This window comes from Megalops cyprinoides, chromosome 17 (genome assembly GCF_013368585.1).
Source record: "Megalops cyprinoides isolate fMegCyp1 chromosome 17, fMegCyp1.pri, whole genome shotgun sequence".
In the NCBI taxonomy this organism is placed as follows: Eukaryota; Metazoa; Chordata; class Actinopteri; order Elopiformes; family Megalopidae; genus Megalops; species Megalops cyprinoides.
In genome coordinates this window covers 11,642,187-11,660,633 of record NC_050599.1, presented here as the reverse complement: position 1 = coordinate 11,660,633, position 18,447 = coordinate 11,642,187, and the positions used below count along the sequence as shown (strand labels likewise).

The window sequence follows — 18,447 nt, the reverse complement described above, 5'->3', positions numbered from 1 at the left end:
AGCCACGGAGAGTTCTTTAAAATGCATTTTGTATGTAAGAGAACGCCACATTTTTAGGTCACTGCATTTCCTGCGACGTAATGAGAGACAAAACAAACGCATGCTCCCCCGTCCCTGAATGCGAATGCTGATTCACCACAGCATCCTTAACCCGGTTAACTCATCCAGAAGAAATAGATAAAAAGACAAAGAAATCAAATAACAGGCAACATGATAGCCACTTGGCGGGAATCCACTTTCGATCCGAAGCCTCTAAGTGAACGTCGTCCCGGTCTCCAAACCGCTGGGGTCAAGACCTCCATTTCCCAAAAGGACTCAATAATCATCTTCTATTAATACAAGGCTCTCTAACCGGATTACGGGCGTACCGTCACACCACAAGCAGCCCCTCACCGCTGGATTTTGTGTGTGTTTAAACAGTAACAGTTGATATTAAAACAAAAATGTAGATTTTTGCTGCCTAGGCCTATGTCCTGTGATTCAATCAACTGTTTAGGCCTCTGCTTGCCGAATAGATTGACTGCTTACGTCTATGTCATGCGACTAAACCAACTGCTTAGGCCTGTGTACTATGAATTGATCAGCTGCTTGCACCTATGCCCTGTGACTCAATCAACTGTTTAGGCCTATGTCCTATGAATTGATTGAGTGCCTAGGCCTATGTGCTTTGACTCAGTCAACGGTCACTACAAAGCGCTGTGCACTTGGTAGGTAAGGGATGGCACCAGGAAGAACAGCAGTGTGAAAGGATGGCACCGTAAGGACTCTTTCAGTCGCACTGCAATGTACAGACCCAAGAACTGAAATCCTCCAGCGTGGAAGAGGTTTGGAGAGAAATCCCGTATTCCGGACCGTAAACCTTTGGCCTTGATTTCAGCCCCTGCACTACAAGCCCCAAAAGGATGCTAAACGTCAACATGCTGTACCACATCTGTCACTCCGCGCAGAATAGACAGCAGTGTCACTTGTGGGAAGTCGGGTATTAAATATGACGCATATTCACATCAAGATAAAGTCATCCAAACCGTCGCTGATGAGTTATGACAGGTCTTTATCTCCTAATTATCATGGCCACCATTATCAATGAAGTAATCCTCTTCGGCTGAGCACTCTATCCCCTCCACTCGAGGTCCTGTTTGATTCTAAAGGCAACACGACGAGGTAAACTACATTATCTCCATTTTGAATCATATAATATCACCTTAATACATAAAAAGACGCTTAACTAAATCCCTCCCTGCACTGAACACAAACACACATGTGCTTGAACCAGCAGACTTCAAATACAGAGGAGGAGGTAACGCTGCGGCCTCGTGCTCACCACGTATTCCAGACTAATGATAAACAGAGTGTCTGCTCATTTGCATACGCCGCCAGCGGGGATGAATTAAGCGCGACTTTGGGATCACCCGAGGAGCAATTTAAAAACACACTAATCAAAGAGCTTCCCGCTTGGCCCTCCGAGCCCCATCTTATTAAGAGTCGTCCCTCATTAAAGAGACGCTTCATCACGAGCCCGGGATCCTGCCGCAGTTTGGACACTTCAGATTTCTCGGCAGGGTTAAAGCCGTTGTCCTTGAGGACGGGACTAGGTCAGAGTGGATGTCAGACGAATTCGCCTTCCCGCAAATTTAATCTGCCTGCAAAAAGGTTCTTTTAAGCCACGCGCATGTCAAAGGAAGACAAACGGCTCAATCTGCGTGGCGCTTTAGCGGCGAGCCACTGCCACATCGCAGAAGGAGCTGTATGGCAGGCGTCCTTCTCGATCAAAACAAGCCCATGTAAATGAGCGCTTAAGATAAACTGTCTGTTTCTATTAGAAGGTGCAGAAAGGCTAAAGATAAGTGTCGGGTGCGCAATAAAAGAGCCTGTAATACACGCCGCATCACTCTGCTGGATGTTGGACACGGCGAACGCAATCAATAACCGCCCCCCCCCCCCCCCCCCCCCTTGGCTGGAATAAGCGCTCCCATTTGGCACACGGCGTACCCTATCCCGCGCCGCGGACAGCTCATTTATAGGGGGGCCTGTGATGATGCTGTTGAAATGGGAGAGGAGAGCTCTGCTTTGACAGGCTGAGCTGAGTGCAGCAAGGGGGAGCCAGAGCACCCGGACCAGGATGACTAGGCAAGATTTCCCCATGTGCAGCCTCTCACTAACCCACTCGCACGCACGTTCCATTGCCATACCCGCCGCATTTACCCCCGAGCTGCCTTTTAAAGAGGGCCACGGCAAACTCAGAAACACTGCAGGGAACCCCTCCCTCGTCTTTTCTGGTTGGTGGGGGGGGGGTGGGGGGGGGCTGGGTGGTAAGTGTAGGGGGCTATGCTACATGGCAAAGACGGGACCGAGGACTTTCGGATGAAGGGCCGCCAGGCTCCGCGGATCCTGACATCTTTTCATCCATTTTTCAACACAGGAAGTGACAGCTTCCTCTAAGGTCTCTCCTCTTATTGCCTAATGATCTTCAAAGAGAACACAAGAGGGAAACACGGGAGCGGCTTTGATCTTATAATGAAGCTCGGAGCACCCGGCCAGGAGGAAATCCTGATTAGCCACGGCAATCAATGCCACCACCAGACCCGCTTTCAAGACAGGAAGCCGTTCGTCGCACCTAACGCCGCAGTCCTCACGCAAAGACCTCCGCCGCACAGCATGTCCGACGCAAGCCCGTGTGACAGCGCACAGTTCATTTCATGTTAAATATAGCATCGCATAATTAATGATGCGGACCGATGATTCCTCCGCGCATTATATAACGTAAGGTGGTATTTGATATTTAGGTGGTCGCTTTCATTATTTCTGGCAAGTGCGGCGTTCCCCTTTCCAGGTTGCGCAGCTACGACAGCTGACAGCGTTCTCCTGGCCCCAGAAGGTTATGTTTAGAGCGCAAGGCGCGGAGCCGTGGAGCCGTTTCGGGCCCACGGTAAATGTCAGGGGCGGGCAGAAGAGCACGTCTTCCCCTTAAAGCAGCTGCCGGCGAGACACCCAACAGATGAAGGGCTCGTTCGGTGATTGGGTTTGAAGGTTAACCTATTCCTCTCTGGACGGCGTCAGAAATCACAGCTCCTTCCACGCGGTGCTGTGTCTTCTCACAACTGTGAAGCTTGTTACAGCAGCCAGTTACAGAGGGCAATATGGCCGATCTTTCAAACAGCCTCTCCACACCAATGGATTCTCGGATTTAAGTCTCTCTTTAGTCTAACCAGAATGCGCTTCATCTTTAACTACAAGCAACAAATTTCAGTGAGAGTCGTCTCATTATTTCTCATTCAACTTTTTCCCTTTCATTTCAGAGGCCGCTGAAATCAGAATGCTGTTTTAAGCATCAAAGAATGAACCACTTTCTTAAACTCATTCCTCCAAGCTTGAATTTGTTATTCCAAGAGCGTCGCTGAGATTATGGGCCTTCCAACAATCAAGACTTCACATGAAACCAGAGGTTATACCCTTCTAAAGAGTGGGCAGAGTTAAGCAGACTATGCAAAATACATACCACAGATGGCAATAATAACAAACCATTATCAACGGACCCCTTTCCGCGGTACACAGTGTTAAGGGACAGTGCCCTCCTTAAAATAGCTCATAATTACTACTCTGCGCGTGTGCTGCTGTGATTTCCCATTCAAGCCATATTAAGAGTGTATAAATGGCCTCCCTGTCCTGGCTGAATCAGGACTGCCTCCTGTTTTTTGGATATATCCCCGTGGATAAGCTGCGCGAAAGTGTTACTAGGGTGGGGGAAAGCTGATTCGTCAGGTCGCCAGGTCTGTCAGATATCCAAACACATCACGCGCATTGTTTCCAGAGCCCGACCTGACATCAGAGGACACGTCTCCTCCGCCCACACGCTCTCCTCATCCAGCTGACAGCAAACAGGATGCAGGCGAGTCACAAGAACTGCTACGAGAGCTAAGTTCTGCATGCTCTAAAAACAGGGAGGGCATTCTGGCAAACAAAGTTGTGACCTTCCAAAAATACAATGTCATTAACAGAACATTCATGAAGACCTATGCCGGATGTTTCACAATTTAATAATGAATAGACTATCTGAATTAGACATTACCAACATTCTGGTCATTTTTCATGCTGAATTGACCTTACAGTTCTGTATTATTTCAACATTTTTAGTAATTCATAATGCTGGTACACTATCAAGCTGTTGGCTGAATATATTTGTATTTCTAGAAGTGCATATTTGAAGTCATCACCATAATCAAGCCTTCGTTTCCAAAGCTAGTTATAAAATTCAGCCACCAACCCAGAGAGCGGCACGCAATTAAACAGGAATGTTTTTTCTTCCAATGACATTAGACTAAATAGAAGCAGGACAGCAAACACCAGCAGCAGTCAAGTGGCCTTTCTCCCACAATCCCATGGGCCACGGGGGGCGTGCAGGTATCAACAAAGTAACACCTGCGTCCCCGGCAGAGGCAGCGCCTCATTTAGGCAATTGACCGCACTAATGGGTTCAGCGAGAAACGGGGGACCTCAGGTGGAGCAGGTCTGTCTCAGTGGCCCCCGAGGCCCAGCAAAACCTGCCATTCACTGTCACATACAGCGCATGCTCCGGTACACAGTCTGCAGTCCATAGCCCATCTACAATCACTACACTCAGGCATAATGTCATTCACAGAGCAGTACAATGACTGGGATTGCATTACATTAGATCGACTTACATAGGTGACAATTTTATCCATTTGTACAGCTGGATATTTACTAAGGCAGTTGTGGGTTAAGTACAATGCCCAAGGATGCAGCAGTGCCCCAGCAGGGGAATCAAACCAGCAACCTCTTGGTTACAAGCCCTTCTCCTCACCATTATACCACACTGCTGCCCATTGTATACATTGTATTTTTCCTTCAGCTATCATGTTGTTTGCCAAAAATGTATATCAGTAGTATTTCAGCATATACTAAAATAATACTACAACTATTTAAGACCAACATCAACAATCACTACCACTGACAATAAGCACAACCACAATACAGGTTCCTTAAAGTAATCTGAACCAGCCACAGTCAAGAGGGAGAGCAAACACAGGGTAGGAATCCTCAGAGGAATCCACAAAAGCCTCTTTAATAAAAAGACACTCCTCCTATTTACTCGAAAGTAGGACATGCTGTAAAGAGACAATCATCGAGTGCTCATCGTCAGTGCCAGAGCTCCTGACAGAGAACAGCTCATATTGTGTTTCCCCCACATTCAGGGGGGCAACGGGCAGGGGCGTGGCGATGTGGAGAGAGCGCTGGTGTGCGCTCAAAGTGCTGCTCACGACAATTAAGCACGAGGAACTCTGGCGCAGGCACCCGCGCAGCTGCCCCGCCTTTCTGTGGAGTCAGCAGGAGGACCCCCACTCGCTCGCTCGCTCACTCACTCACTCTCTCACTCACAGGGCTCCCAGGACCTCATTAGCGCCATCAGGCATCAGGACGCCACCCAAGGTCGTTTACGCTGACCGCAGGGTCAGAGCAGAGCCAGGAGAGCCATACATGCTGCAGACATTACATACGAGCGCGGCACAAGGAGGTTATCCGTTCCGCAAAACGACACCTTCCCAACACGGAGGCCTACATTTCTTCAGGGGAGGAAGCGTGCCGCTGGAGCGTGGTGATGAAAGCGAGCTTCAGTGGGGGAAAGCCTGGCTGTGCTTGTGCATGCCCTGTCCTGATGAAAGAGCTTTGGTAGGGAATAAAGGCGACTCTCCATCCCTGGAGGCCCCGGGTTCACAGAGCAGGTGGAGTACAGGACTGCTGCGTGAGAAAGATCAGGAGGCCGTGCCCTTTTTGTGCGTCCCCAGTGGCACTGCGGGAGGGTGGGAGGCCCTGTCCTTACCTCTCTCTGTTGAATTTGAGGGAATGGAGGATGGCGGGTCGCTTTTGCCTCAGGTTCCAGAGGTGAACGCTGTCGTCCGCCAGGGCGCTCACCAGCGCTCCCTGCGAAAAAACGGTGAAAGAGAGCGCAATTAGGAGGGTGCCGTCTGCGGCACCCCCCTAACACCCTCCCCCGACACCCTGTGCTTGGGAGACAGAAGCCGGAAAGCGGAGTGCTGAGTCAGAGGGCTGTGAGACAACGCTGGAATGCCCTGGAGAGATGGAGAGAGCCGAATTTGCAGAGAAGAAAGAACTGCACTCTCTGTTCCATCATTGTTCTAAAACAGATTTTTTAAGGAACAGTTAGCGTCAATTCAATTTTAGTTTTAAAGAACTTTAATATGTATTCAAACTAAAAATATTTCTTTATTCAACTTATGGCTGCTTGAGAATGTGATCTTTCCACTTTGCAGTTAGCCTGTAACTTATTTAATACTTATTTAATCAAGTTTTTTGTTATTTGGCAGAAGAATTTTCCTTTTGTTTACAGCTGAAGTGAACAAACTGTGTTGGGCAAGCCACAAAGAAAAAAGATGGCACCCTTAAATTCAATGCCTGTTAGGGGAAAAAAGCAAAGCAGCAGGACTGAATTCAGTCCTTAGGTTTGGTTTAGGACTGCAGTGGTGGTAGACAGCACCCAGACATCTCTGCACAGGCAATGTGTGAACAGACATTCACCCTTATATTTATTCATTTGGCAGACGCTCTTATCCAGAGCGACTTATAAAAGTGACAGACTTAGAGATCCCTGAAACCTGGTCAACAGCCCTACTGGAGGAAGGGAGATCTAGCAAAGATGAAAACAGCCCACTCCTCCACATGATCAGTGGATATGCAGAGATATACATGTACACACAGGCATGCAGACACACAATCAAACACATATATCAAAGTGCACATGCACATATGCATACACATAGACATGCCCACCCACCCAAACATCCACACACATGCAAACAAGTATCAGCACACACACTTCCACATGCACACACACTTCCACATGCACTCACACACCCACATACCAACCTCATACACATTAAACCACACAAACACAGAAATGCACAGAATAGAATGCGCACGTGTGCGCACACACACACACACAGAGTCACACACACTATGTACACACACACACCCCATGCACATACAATAAGCACAGCATGCACATACAGAGTCTCCTTCCTCCCTCCCTGCTGACAGATCCTGAATATAAAGCAGACTGCGTTTTCTCCCAGGACCTGATGAGTCAGAAGCAGTGTAGGGAGGCGGTGAGAGACCTTCTCCCATGTCCCCCTGGGCTCCGCTGCAGCTGCTGAGTCACACACACACACACTCACACACACACACACACACACACACACACACACACACACACACACACACACACACATACACACACACACACGCACACACACACGTATACACGACAGGCAGGAGCAGATAACGCTGCAGGGACATGTCTCCACAGGAGAGAGGGAGCGAGGATGGGGGAGGAAGCGAGGGGGAGGAGGAGAGCAGACAGGGGTTCCTGCAGGAGGGGGGGGGGCATTTCACCATGCAGCATTCGTCATCCTCCCACCCTCAGCAAAGAGGGAGTGGGCAGGTCATTCAACACAAACGTGACACTTAGCCAAAAATCTGCAGAGATGACTACTGTAATCACCAAAGCCCTTCAAAACCATTCATTTACATGCTCTAATGCAAATGATGTTAATGAATCATATGAAACTACAGGTGAATTTAAAGGCCTCTATCGATATTGATGCTTTGCTTAGATTTCACTGCATTTAAGCTGCTACTGGCTATGTCATACCCAGAACTGGATACCAACCCAAATCTACATCCATCCATCCCTCACTCCCACTAAAAGGATTCAAAGAGCGGGCAGTAACTTAGTCTACCTATCAACCTCTGATTTCTCTTTAATAATAAAATATCTTCAAAGAAAAAGCATTTCCGTGACATCAAAGCAGTACGGAAGGGAAAAAGGGCTTGTCAAATCTATAAAGAAAGGCAGCCAATCAAATCAAAGTGTCAGGTTGATGGACATCAATGTATCATGCTATATTGGCAAAGGCTCAGCTGATGAGAATTTGTCCCGAGGTCCTGTTTGATTGATGTGCTTCATTTCATTACAGGCTTGAGCTGATATTTGGACTGACACTGGAAATGCGGAGCTCCGGTGTAAGTACAGTATAGTACTGCTGCATAATGAAGCAGAATGTCACACTAAAAACATGAACCCTTTTAGTGTTCAAAGCGCTGAGAATAGGGGCACCCATATGAATCCAATTACTTTAAAAAGATCATAACTGAATTTCCACGAGGAAAAAGACAGAGCCTCAACTCAATTTAAATCAACCTGAGCACTGACTGACTTCATCCTTTTAATCAGCTCATTGTATTTCGTACCGGTCAGTAGTTTTGGAAATGAGAGCCCCACATCCCAGAGTTATAGAACATGCTCCTCATGCAGCCAGAAGCCAGGTCGGACAGGTTGGGAACAGTCAGGCCCAGAAGGGACGGGGGGGTTACCTCATTGATCAGGAACTGCAGCTGGATGACGGCGGCCCCACTGTCATGCTGGCAGTAGCATTCCACCCCAGGACGTCCGAAGCTAGGGTCCAATCGGTCAAGGAATATTCAGGAGAGACGGACACACATAAGCACCCAGCACAGAGCTAGAGGGGTGCAAGGGGTGGATCCTTGCACTAATCTGGGATCAGTGGTCAGGTACACACACACACCCGAGCAACACAGTAATCTCCATCTCCCTTATCTGCAGAACAGCCTAGGGAGCTGACTCCAGGTCTGCAGCAGGGTCGCTCTGTCACACACTTGACATGTTGTTTGCCACGCCTCTGAGGCCGATGAGGACGGAAGACCAACCCCTTAAAAAAACCACAGTGAGGTTTCTGCAATTAAAGTCCACAGATTAGGTTGTTGTGTTCTCAATAATTTCTAGTATTTGAGGAATTACTTCATGATATTTAAAAAAGCAACCCTGAAAAAAATAAACCAAAGAAAGGTATTTAGTTGGATGTGTTGGAAACAAACTTTCCAACCAAACACTTTTCCTTTATTCAATTGAGTAACAGAAAAATGCAAAGGGATGGAATTTGACAATCTTTTAACAGAGTTTAAAACTTTTATTAAACTACCATACGATCAAGCACTAAATTATAACAATAGGACCAAGTATTCACAGGTTTTAGAGAACAACCAATAATTCGCTTTGTGTACTGACAACTCTAAGCCCATTTTTTCTGTTATTTCCAAGCCTAAAGAGGAGATAAAACTTCTTACACCCAAACATAACCCAACCATAACAATTTACAAAATAAGAGCATTCTTTACCTCATACAGTAAACATGAGCAAAATTTATCACAGTTCAGTGTGACACTGTCCAGGAAGCAAGCTTATCGCTCTGAGAGCAGACAGATCACACAGCTCACACACTGGTTGGCCAAACAACAACCTCAAGCATATCTCTTGCTCTCAGGACAAAGACAATGCAACAACACAAAACTTCGCTCCTTGTGGCTAGATACTGAGCGGTGAAAACGTGCTCTTGGGATGTGAATTAGTTGACTTGCAAGTTGTGCACCCACAACCAGGGTGAATGGCGACACATTCTGTCGTCCAACATGATAAGAAAGCGGCCCCTCTGGGACTCCAACCCATTACCCTTGACCCCGTAATGCCACTCCACAACCACTGCAGCACCACACCCCGGCCTCCGAGCCAACTCGGCGAGGCCTGCTCATCCCAGGTGCACACACACGGGGGGATTAGGGCCCAACCACCAGCAGTCCGGATCAGTGGCTTAAGCGCTGCTCCCTGTCAATATGGCTCTGTCAGCTCCCAGCAAGCCTTCCCTCACGCTACCGCTCAGCTGACAGATAATCTATCACTCAGGGGCAGGAATAAAACACAGATCCCTTCAAGTGCTTAAAAGGCCTCCCCTTTCCTCAAGTAGCCCATTAGCCACGAGCGTGGAGAACACCAACGAGGCACAGGGCCTTGGTTGTCTGCCTCTGTCACCCAGAGTTCTGCTCTCATCAACACATGGAAGATCTGCTTATTTGCTTCCATATTTCCCTCCTGTTCCGACCAACCTTATGAAAACTGACGGCGAAAAGAACTGTACCTGTGCCTTCTACCATTTGGAGAGGAGAGAAAGAACCGGTGCAATAACATGATTAAGTAAAGAGGGACTGTGCCACACACAATTGTTTTCAATGGACCAAAGAGCCGCTTACTGTTGAAACATTTCATTTTGATATTTAAGCATAATGACCCGTGCCTGGCTGCTAATATACTGAGCTGTATCTCCTGATGTAATTTTAAATGGGGAGAGCAGTAAAACTTTCTGTGGTACTTTTTTTTTCCCAGGCAGAATATAACTGAACTTTGCTTGTTAGGGGGAAAAAATATCCTTTTGAAATGCAAAAAAAAAAGAGCAGACAAAATGACGTCTATGACCTCTCCGCTTCAAGAGGGGAAAAAAGAGAGAGGGAAACATTCACAAGAAAAGCGCTCGGAACCCGGGAGACTTGCATCTGTGAGAACACCAATGATGCATATTTATTTTTGCAATCATTCTTTAGGAGGGGAAAATCTGCCTCTCTGCACTTTTCCATGAGGATGTGTTTCATGGGGAAGCAAAGTACATGACGGGGGGGAAAAATTACGGCGCATTTCGTGATTTGAAAAAGCAGCAAAAAAAAAAAAAAAAATTGTGAGCGAAAAGGCTTGCAAAAGCGGATAAATCCCCCTGAGGGGTAATCAGGATTAATGCACCCCATGAAACACGGAGCGCTAGTGTTGTTTTACCCTTCCAACAAAAACGCTGTCGAACATAAGTGGTATCGCTTTGTTAAAGGGAAGTAATGATTATTATGTGAAAGTTGTCAACACTATCGTGCATTATTATCCTTGAAACTGGAATTTTAACAAGGGTGATGTGCATTTAGGATGAACTTAAACATAGCCAACCGAGGAGGCCCTTAAAAGAAGGGCATTTACCGTAGATAGTTGGAATGGGTAGACAGAATGGGTACAGCATTTTTTTTAGAGAATGACCCCAGATGACTTTTGTCCTTCGTTTTCGAGCGGACAGGTGAGAGGCACTCGTCCGTGCAGCACTGCCGACCCCTGGTCGGACCCCTCCCCCCCACCACCAGCTCTCTAAATGGGATAATAAAGGTATACATTAATACAAATCATGATCTGGAATACAGAGACAGGCCCCATCAGTAGACAAACTGTAGCAGCGAAGCGGGGCTAATAACGCCATTACTCAGCCACTCTACCTGCGCGCTCTGACACTTCTCCATCATCAATTCTTATCACCCGGCGGCCCCGCGGCTTTACAATCCGGGCCCGCAGATCGTCCCCTGGCCATTAAGCCATCTCAGATCCCTCTCGCACACCACACGGAAAATGGCTTCTCCTTCTGCCGTGATGTCACAGTACCCAAATATGGAACACCACCTTGACCTTTTTCTGGGCTAACCAAGACAGCCGGCAGGCCCCCCACATACCACATTTCCCTGCGCTATTCAGTTTGGCAGATATATTAGTATTATTCCTTTGCTTAGCCAGCGCCACTTACAGCCCTTCCACTTCTTACATATTATTGATTCATATGGAGGACTAAAGCAATTTAGGATGAGAACCTCTCCCAAGCGTACAACACAAGCCCATCCAGGGAATCGACCCCGTATCCCCCTGGGTTACATGGCCCAGGCTCTTACCCCCACACCCCATGCTGCTGCCAAAATAGCTGCCTGTCTTTCACTATGCAAATGCGGAGGCCCCTGTTCGCCAGCACTGCAGTTGGCTGAGCCGTATGCCTCACAGAAAGACTCCCCGCTGACCCAATAGAATCAGCCCTGCAGTTTAGACCAGAGATGGGAACTGTAAGTGACTTAATTGAAAACTCATTCAGGGGTTGCCTAGCAACAAAATGGGGATGAAATCCTACAGGGAGAGTAAAAAAAAAAAAACAGGATTTAATGTTTTTCATTTTTCCTATTGTTGTTTCTTTTTTCCTTGGTTAGTTTCCCCAAAGTGAAACATTCTATAGCATAGTACTATATAGAATGTTTTAAGCCTCTCCATTTAAAGGCCACGCCCCATCCTCCAAAACCCCAACCCCCCCTCTCTTAAATACAAAATGTGCACAACGCAAATGTAATTCATACCAACATACATTTTCACAGACCACGATCATCAGCTTAATAAAACAAAGAGATGGTTCAAATTTAGCAGACGCTAATTTATCTCGTACTTTTTTACTGCAGCCTCTGTCGCACTACATTCTTAGGTTGACATTATCTAAGCTTTAACACCACAGCACAAAGTTGCACACAGATGCGTGGAAGTGAGCATTGATAATGTTTCAAAACCATTAATCTGAGTGTGACATTATCTCCACACCCACAATGCACTGGTGTGGAAAACGTGGGGAGAGCACAGATGAGGTGTGCAGGCAGCACGCTACTGGCTCCACCCACAAAAACACAGAGCTGCAACTGCACAGTTAACACACCTATCTGCATCCTCACCATCACATACCTGTACTCATGTAAAAACACACACACACACATCCGCCTCCCTTTCCACAACTGTGTGTCTGCACCTCCACAAACACTCAACTGCAACACACAACACACCTGCACCTCTGCACCCAACTGCACCTCCACGAACCAACCAACCGGGACCGCCGTACACACGACCTTGCTTGCCCCTCCACAAACACACCTGCACTTGCACCTCCACATACACAAATAAACCCGTAACCAGCGTCATCGGCTATCTACAACATTAACCATTTTCACAAGCTTGGTAAGATTTGCCCTTGAATGTGCATATATACACCATGACCTGACAGACTGACCCCTTCAAGAGGCGGGAACATGATATGTATGATATGTTATTAGAGTCTACTTGAGTCTGATAGAGTATTTCTAATGAAGTGTGTCCCCTGGGACAGAGTACCAGCCATTAACCCCATCCATCCCCACAATGCTGACTGTCATCTTTTAAACTTTGCGGTATGTCTTCCTGTGACAGGATGGCCATTGTAATCAATAAGCCACAAAACCAGTAAGGAAACATTTCTAGCTTAAGGAAAAAAGGACCCCTCTATAAGTTGACAGCAAGCATCAAAACACATCAGAACCTTCCGTCTGCACAGCAACTGCGGCTTCAGTTACCGAACACCGGTGAAACCTATGGGTGAGTATGGAGAGCGTAGACTCTCCTTATCACTTTAACTAGACCATAATAAGCGCTGTGATCAAGGGCGCAAATGCTGGGAGGTAGACATCACCACATATACATCCTCACAGTTTACTGACATCTGATGCCGATGCGCATACACGTTTTATCTTCTACCAAAACGTCAGTGGCGACCTTCCATGTGACCACAGTCCACACTTGATCCACTTTAAGCGTGCGGCTCCCAGCGGTTTAAGAGCAAAGCTCACATCCCACCGATGGGAAAAAATCTTTCCTCCATCAACCTAAAGCCTATGACAGAAGCACACTGCATTGCAGCAAGGGCTGGTGCACATTTCTGTGTTTGCTCTTTCTCCCCCGCGGGAGGGGCCTTCAAAGACAGCGCGGCGCATTGTTTGGGCGACAGCGGCAATTACACGGCCAGCACCGAGGGGCGGTAGCAACACAACAGCTGTTTTTTTTGTGTTTTTTTTTTTTTTGATAGGTCTGACTTCAAAGGCAAGCGGAACACTCATCTTACCACGGAGTTCAGCCTCACCAGCCCTCCTCACTCCCTGCACCACCCCCATCACCCAACCCCAGCTGCCCCTCAAACACAGCTTTGCAGCCAACCCCGCACACTTTCCCTAAACCGGAGGGCGCCAGTGGGTACCCGGCAGCAGGAGGATGCTGGGAGTGATCAGATTTTCTCCCCAGGGAACGTTTACCCCTGAAATCCCACACTGCCTCTCTGGCGGACTGCGATGAATCAATGTCCACTGCACTTTGCGGTGGTCATGCAGACCGTTCCTGGGAGCGCGGGCTGAATCGCAGCTCAAAACAAAGGCCAGGCTGGGAATATTCTGTTTCCTCCTCAGAGGGGCCCAGCAATCACGCCCTGCTGACCACACAGCTGCAGTTATAATATCCAAATAAAATCATCTATTCCTAGCTTCATTCAGTTATTTTTAGGATAAATATGTCAATCGTAATTGGCATCACAATCATTCTCAGTGGCTAACATGAGATGTCAATCCAAAACACTTTGTTGCTGGACAGCTCTAATGCCTAAGGCCCAGCAATCACTCAAAGATAATCAAGGACTTTTTTTTTATTATACTATAAGTTTCTTAAAACAGACAGCAGCACAAAATTTACTCAGTATTCAGGTATAACTTTGTGTTGTGCAATCCTTTGCTCTTTAAAAAAAAACAACACAATACTTAAAATTGCAGACTGTGTCTCACCCACCAGGGAACAGGAAGTCACTCTCTGTGTGCCTTCCTTTCCCACATTCCCCAGGACAATCCTTTGCGTGGGCACCTGCGATGCCACACCGCACCTAAAGACAGGTTCGAGGCAAAAATGCCCAAGTCTGTCCATCTCATCATTTCAACAGCCAGTTGAAGTGCACTGTGAATCAAGCACGTTAACTCCGATTTCAGGGAAAGAGCTTCTTTCAGACAGGAGAGCGACACTAAAGTGTCCCGTGTCCAAACAACACTTTTTGCTCAGCTGACCACAGAAACAAGCTTTACACTGGGGGCAGGAGATGAGACCTGACTTAATCTGTTTCTACACTGTGTTAGTTTATAAAAAGGCTTGCACTGTTTGCATTGCTCTGTCTGCAGCAGTTGTTCAACATTTGCTTATGGGGTTGTGGTCCCGACTAAACATTCAAATGCAAACATTGTAAAGCCCGACCCAATCGGAAAGTTCACAGGGAGGCAGTGAGCTCGGCTAAATCGACCTCCCGAAATGTAACCTTTACAGAAAGGTTCTCAAACGTAAGGTGTCGAAAGTTCGATAAATTGTTAATATAAAAAAAGATGACCTGCTGGAGGATTATGGATTCTATAGGTGTCCTGCGAACACATGCGAAATAAACTTCAGACACAGGTGAATGTTCACTGCAGCTGCGTATTGGGACGGGACAGCTATGATAAAAATGCTTTTTACTCTGCGACACTGGCATTCCCACACTTCTAATGGAAAGATTGACCAGAGGGAAGACAGAAATGAAACTAGGTCATTTCCACATCAGGTCAAGTAAAAAGAATATTTAAAAGCCATTTCAGAGCTTTCAATGAAGAGCTATTGTTTTATTGTCTCTCAGTTCATCGCCTTGAGAGGGGACAGACGGTAGCCGCAGTGGGGACACTGCACACTATATAACATGATTGTATCACAGCTTAATGTTTACCCATGTAGAGTACCTCTACGGAAAGCCATCCCAGGGGAAAGCGCTTGGTTGGACATAGAGGTATGGTCCTTTAAGCCGATGTGCCATCTATTTGTGATACACTAGACCTAGGTTTTAATATCAAAACCTCATGGATCAATCAAACTTTGATTCAGACAACCTTACTCAAGCTCTTATCCAATAATCTATGTAACAGAGAAACTGATCATGATTTTACTTCTCATACCTACATATTTTCTAATTATAATTAGAAATGATATTATATTATATTATATTACACTCTTTTATTATCATATACTGTATATAAAGTTTGTGTTTATATTGCATAATATATAGACAAAGATAAAAAGCATTGTAATGGTTGTTTTTTGTTTTCAAGACAACATGTCCAAGTAAATATTAGCAATAAATAGTTAAAGTTCCTTGATGCAATTTACACAAGCTAATGTGCTTCTTATGCATATTCTCATTCACATTCTAGCTTTCCATATCTGATGACACATCTAACAAGTCTGAGGAATTTCCATTTTTCTTCCTTTTCTCTCTCACGCTCCAGCAAGAGTCGCCATAGAAACGCTGAGCCACATCTTGCACACCTCTCCCACAACGCGGTTTCCTTTCCTCCGGCGGCTCCTGACAGGGGTGTGTATCGCCGGACACCTCGCCGTGCCTCCAAGCTCCAGGCACCTCGGAGGCTTTCTCTGAGCCGAGGGCCACCCCGATCGGAGGACTTCACATCCCATCAGGCCACGGCAGAGAGGAGAAGCGCCTCGGAGCCAGGGCGCTGACGCCAGCCCCTGCGCTGACGTCAAACATGCCCAGTCATACATCGCGCCTCTCAGAGAGGGGGGTGCTGCTGCTGCTGCTGCTGCAGAGCTGATCCAAGGCAGCACACAGAAAATACGCATTTCTCAGAGCTACAAAGCAAGCTGAAAAGAACGTTATGCACGTAAAAACGTAATGTCGAAATGTCTTTCTATAGCAACGCGCGCATTTACGCAGGTGCGCTGTTATTCAGAGAAATGGTAATGGCAATGCAAGGGAGTTGTTTTTTGCACCAAATTTAAAAAGGGAATCACACTGCCGCGTCTGATCGAAAGTGAGCCTGACACTGCCTCGGGGGTCAAGCTGAGAATCAGCAGCCCACGGACAGGCACCCCCTGTAGCCCTGTGTCGCCCACGCGAAAACTCAGAAGGAGGTCTCAGCGGAGACAATCCTGTGAGACTCCCATTTGCAATTTCAACAGCCCATGTTTCTGATGGCTGTTAACATGTTTCAACAGTAGCTGACCGGGAATGACAAGGGACGATAGATAAACAGCATCTGAACTTGGTGTTTACCAAGTGATTACTTGGAGGCGTAAACACATGGGAGCGATTAACACGTCTAACACCCTCTTCACAGAAATAATCTCCCAAGGCACTTTCAATCTATAAGGCTGGCAAACCTTTCACAATATCGGCCTGTCCCTGCAGGGGAACTTTCACCTTGAATTCCACGATGCAACATCGGCAAAACGGACGGGTTACATCCTGACATTTATCCCCTTCTTGGAAGATAAATCTGCTTGACAGTAACAGGAATACTTCTATTCGTATAAGATTCGCGATACATGGGGCAGTACTATGTACCCCCTAACACTTCTACAAACACAAAAGAAGAAAAAATTTTTCATTGTCTTAATGCATCTGGCAAAGACTGAGCGCAGATGTCTGTGCAGCTGTCTAAGTGAAGCATGTATGAGATAACTCATTTGGGGGCTTTGCAAGGCATAAAATGTGTAAATACATGCATTTATCTTCTTGGTTAATATGGAATACTTCTGGATAGACAGGAACAATAAACCTGTAGTAGTCTTGCAGTAGACACTACTGAGGTAACTCCCTGGTGCACCAGAGCAGTGCGCTTAGTTCCTGGAAGCCAGTTGCTCTTGGAGCAGGAACCATTAATAACCTCAGCCGTTGTCTAATTTTAGCAGGACGATTTAGCATTCTGCTAGGCCATGTACAAGCACCTTCACGGGAAAGGAAAATGCATCGATGAAGGCAAAAAAAAAAGAAAGAAAAAGTGATTCAGCATAATCGGTTGCAGCCCAAACCCTAAGAGGAAACGTACTGAGAATGAGAGGGAAACATCAGGCAATGATTCTACATTAGAAGTAAACCAATGCAGCCTACTTATACCTTGCCTAACATAGTGTAACAGTATCATTCACCTAACAAAGATTTTACCCAGATTGGTTGAAAAAAAAAATAGAGTGAGTTCTAATCTTGTTCTTAGTTTGAAAGACCAAATGTGCTCTCAAAATGATAATGTATTTTAAAATGCTTTTTTTTCTAAAATTCCCTCCTGACATTCTGGTAATTACGTGAATGTTCAATTTATAAAGCATTCTTCATGGCCAGCCTACGAGCTAGTCTCAAATGTCCATAAAGTAAAACTAGCATCAACAGAACTCGCACCTACCAGAAAACCTATCTCTATCATGTCTTAAAATAACTCCTGCGTACAGTTTCCTGTGTAACTTCCTGTATCTTACTGCACCAGAGAAGCCCATCCAGATCAGCTGTGGAGATAATTTAACACAGACTGCAGACAAAAGATGACTAGCAAACTCCAACTGAGGCCATGTTGATATCCCCCAGAAGCTGTGACATGGCGTGAGAACATTTCCAACAGTTGTTGCTGTGTATCACAAGTTTGCAGCGGTCTTTGTTCCTCATACATCTGTCTTGCAGATGTCTGTCTTCCCAAATGTCTTCATTAAATGTCTGACATAGACATCTGACACAATCTCAGTGACATGATTTTATTGCCGGACAATCGATGAGAGATCTCATTCAGAGGAAGACCAACAAACACAAGAGCACCAATATTAAATGGATAACGGCAGAGATGAGGGCAATAGCGTAGCAAATCAATAGCAACACTCTAACAACCATCAGATTTATGGGTTGTGTGTACCCTTGGTGCAAAGGTAAAACTGAGACCTTCCCAACTCCGAAGGATGGATTAAGTTTAGCTGTGCTTTTACTTCACCACGTATTCATCAAAACACAAATTTTACAGGACTTTAACGGCATACCTTGGCACAATGTGCTTGTGCTCACCATAATACCACACATGTGCAGTATATGACCTGCC

At 46.4% G+C, this 18,447-nt stretch overlaps 1 protein-coding gene across 10 annotated transcripts in view; it reads right to left on the bottom strand.

Annotated features, from left to right (window-relative positions):
* stxbp5a (syntaxin binding protein 5a (tomosyn)) overlaps nt 1-18,447 on the bottom strand; it is a 107,288-nt gene that overhangs the window by 61,919 nt on the left and 26,922 nt on the right. For all 10 annotated transcript variants that reach the window (XM_036549307.1, XM_036549297.1, XM_036549300.1 and 7 more), the window contains exons 3-4: nt 8,407-8,488; nt 5,837-5,937 (exon numbers count right to left, since the gene is read on the bottom strand). In XM_036549307.1, the coding sequence (XP_036405200.1) occupies nt 5,837-5,937; nt 8,407-8,488 (183 nt within the window). The remainder of the gene's footprint in view (nt 1-5,836; nt 5,938-8,406; nt 8,489-18,447) is intronic.